At 36.5% G+C, this 2202-nt stretch overlaps 1 protein-coding gene across 1 annotated transcript; it reads right to left on the reverse strand.

Moving 5' to 3' along the window:
• Positions 1–1020: 1020 nt before the first annotated feature.
• LOC112018382 (uncharacterized) lies at positions 1021–1506 on the reverse strand. Its single transcript, XM_024050909.2, has one exon. It carries the CDS (start codon positions 1504–1506, stop codon positions 1021–1023), a length of 486 nt encoding a protein of 161 aa, XP_023906677.2.
• Between the last annotated feature and the right edge of the window lie 696 nt (positions 1507–2202).

Genomic DNA, 2202 nt, shown 5'->3' on the forward strand with positions numbered 1-2202 from the left:
AAACATGGTATACTTTCTCGGCATGATCAGGATATTGGGCCGATTCATTAAAAACAGGGGTTGTCGCTACAGTCAGGATTTTTAATTGCTTAAGCACACGAAATTCAAGTAAACCATGTGAGTCTCTGTGATTTTAGATGTGTATTAATCATTTTATTTGAGACCATAGGAATATTGACAGTCGATGCCTTGTTTTCCTTTACTGTTTTTATGTTCAATTCCCCAATGTGGAGGAGATTGGTCCTAAAACAGGTTCACTTCCTGCATTCTCTAAATGCAGTGTTATATGTTGAGCAGAAATTGGAACCCATAGGCTGGATTGCGACAACATTCTAAGGCAGCAAATTTAAATTTCAATGGCTCAAACCACCTTCTTCTATTAATTAATTTCACAACTTCTAATGGATCGTATTATATATATATATTATAAAATTTTGTACTATAGACCTGAGATTTGAAATTTTACGAGTTATTTTGTGAGACCCAATATCTTAAAATTTATAGAAGTTGAACAATTCTTGCACTAGAAATGAATACCCTTGGGCCATGAAATAGAATTCAATAGTGACACGAGCAAAAATTTGTTGAAGGCAGTGAATTGACTTAGAAGTAGAAGAGCAATATATATTCTCTTTTTCCCTAGCGTATATACAAAAAGAGATGGTCTATCAACCTATACAAATTTACAGACAAAAATGGATGCCCATGATGAATTCAGGGATAGGGGTTGAGGTTGTTGAGAAAGGAAACTCGGGCCTCGACTAGAACACCTAGACAAACATTCAAGCACCTCTTCCACATTGTAATGCTGCAACTACCTTCTCAAATTCATTTGCGTCTGTTTCGTCACCCTCACATGCTATTCTCTTGGGGTGCACCAACTTCGAAACTACAAACCAGCCACTTGATTTTGATAGTAACTTTGGTCCAGCTATAAAGGTCAAGAGTGATTCAAAGACCAAGATAGTTACAGCCTCCAGCTCTTTTAACATGCTAACAATGGCTAGATCTTCATTTTTCTTAGAGTTCAACTTTAGTTTGCATGCCCTTTAAGACCTTCTGCATTGCCTTTTTTACTATCTTCCTAGAGGCCAAGTATTTTTTAACCTCCCTTGCATGCTCAATTTTACTGCCATGTCTTCTGCGCAGGGTTGATTGAAGTTCACGTGTGCATTCCTTTGTTTGCAACAATGCATCCCTTGCAATACCACAGACATCCAAGAGCCTGAGAGATCCATCCAACAGCTCATTAAACCATTTCTGATTCTGCTCTTGGGCTAAGGCTTGTGCAAAAGGTAACAGGAGCAAGTTATCAACACAGTCATGCAAATCTTGAAGCCCAATTATCTTCTGGCTTAATGATGTTGATGATGAAGAGGTTACTTCAGAACATCTCAATCTGTTCGATTGGTTGTTGAATTCTGAAATGAGCTGGTGTGATCTAGTGGGAAAGCTATTAGAGTGAAAATGGTGATGGGAAGTTTTGTTGACACGAGAATCAGCCATGTTTACCTAAAACAAGAAAGACGTTTCTCTGTTGAATGTACAATTTTGTGTATCAATTTGCTTTGCTTTAGTTAGCACCTTCTCAATACATATGATGGGGTGAGGGGACATAAGGAATCTCAATATTTTCAAATATCAATGAGTTGTAACATTATTTTGATCTGGATCTAAACACTCCTTCAGCGTTGTCTATGCATTGTCTNTGGCAAAGTACATGGTTGGTCTTTGAAGTTTCAAATTAACATTATTGATCCCTGAAAAAAAAAACTATTAAAGTTTTTCCATTGCTGTTTATGAGTTTCATTGCTTATGTGGTTAACCAAAAAAAAATTGTGATAATTTTTAGGTGACATAGCAATGCATGACCCAAGAAATATTAAATATCCAAACCCGTCTGAAACGGGTTTTCCCAATTCAATTGAATCCGAAGATGCACTAGCTTGATGTTCAAACCCCTTTGGTGTTCTCTCCAAATAATCCCATCAACTACCATTTCTTCAGCGTGTAAAGTGTTGGTCAACCTAGTACTACTTGCTTCCTGTAGATTTTTAATTATAAATACATGTATCAAATTCTTCCATAGTCTTTTTTTCAGCCTGAATATTATCATGTTTACAAGATAAGAGTATGTCATGGTCTCTGTTATTTCTAATGAAACTATAATTTCTTCCGCATTTAGCTGCAGTGTTCAGTACT

This window comes from Quercus suber, unplaced genomic scaffold (assembly GCF_002906115.3).
Source record: "Quercus suber isolate HL8 unplaced genomic scaffold, Cork oak 2.0 scaffold_799, whole genome shotgun sequence".
Lineage (NCBI taxonomy): Eukaryota > Viridiplantae > Streptophyta > Magnoliopsida > Fagales > Fagaceae > Quercus > Quercus suber.

Excerpts from the sequence above, each read along its gene's own strand:
- LOC112018382 (XM_024050909.2), bottom strand. The coding sequence starts at position 1,506 with ATGGCTGATTCTCGTGTCAACAAAACTTCCCATCACCATTTTCACTCT.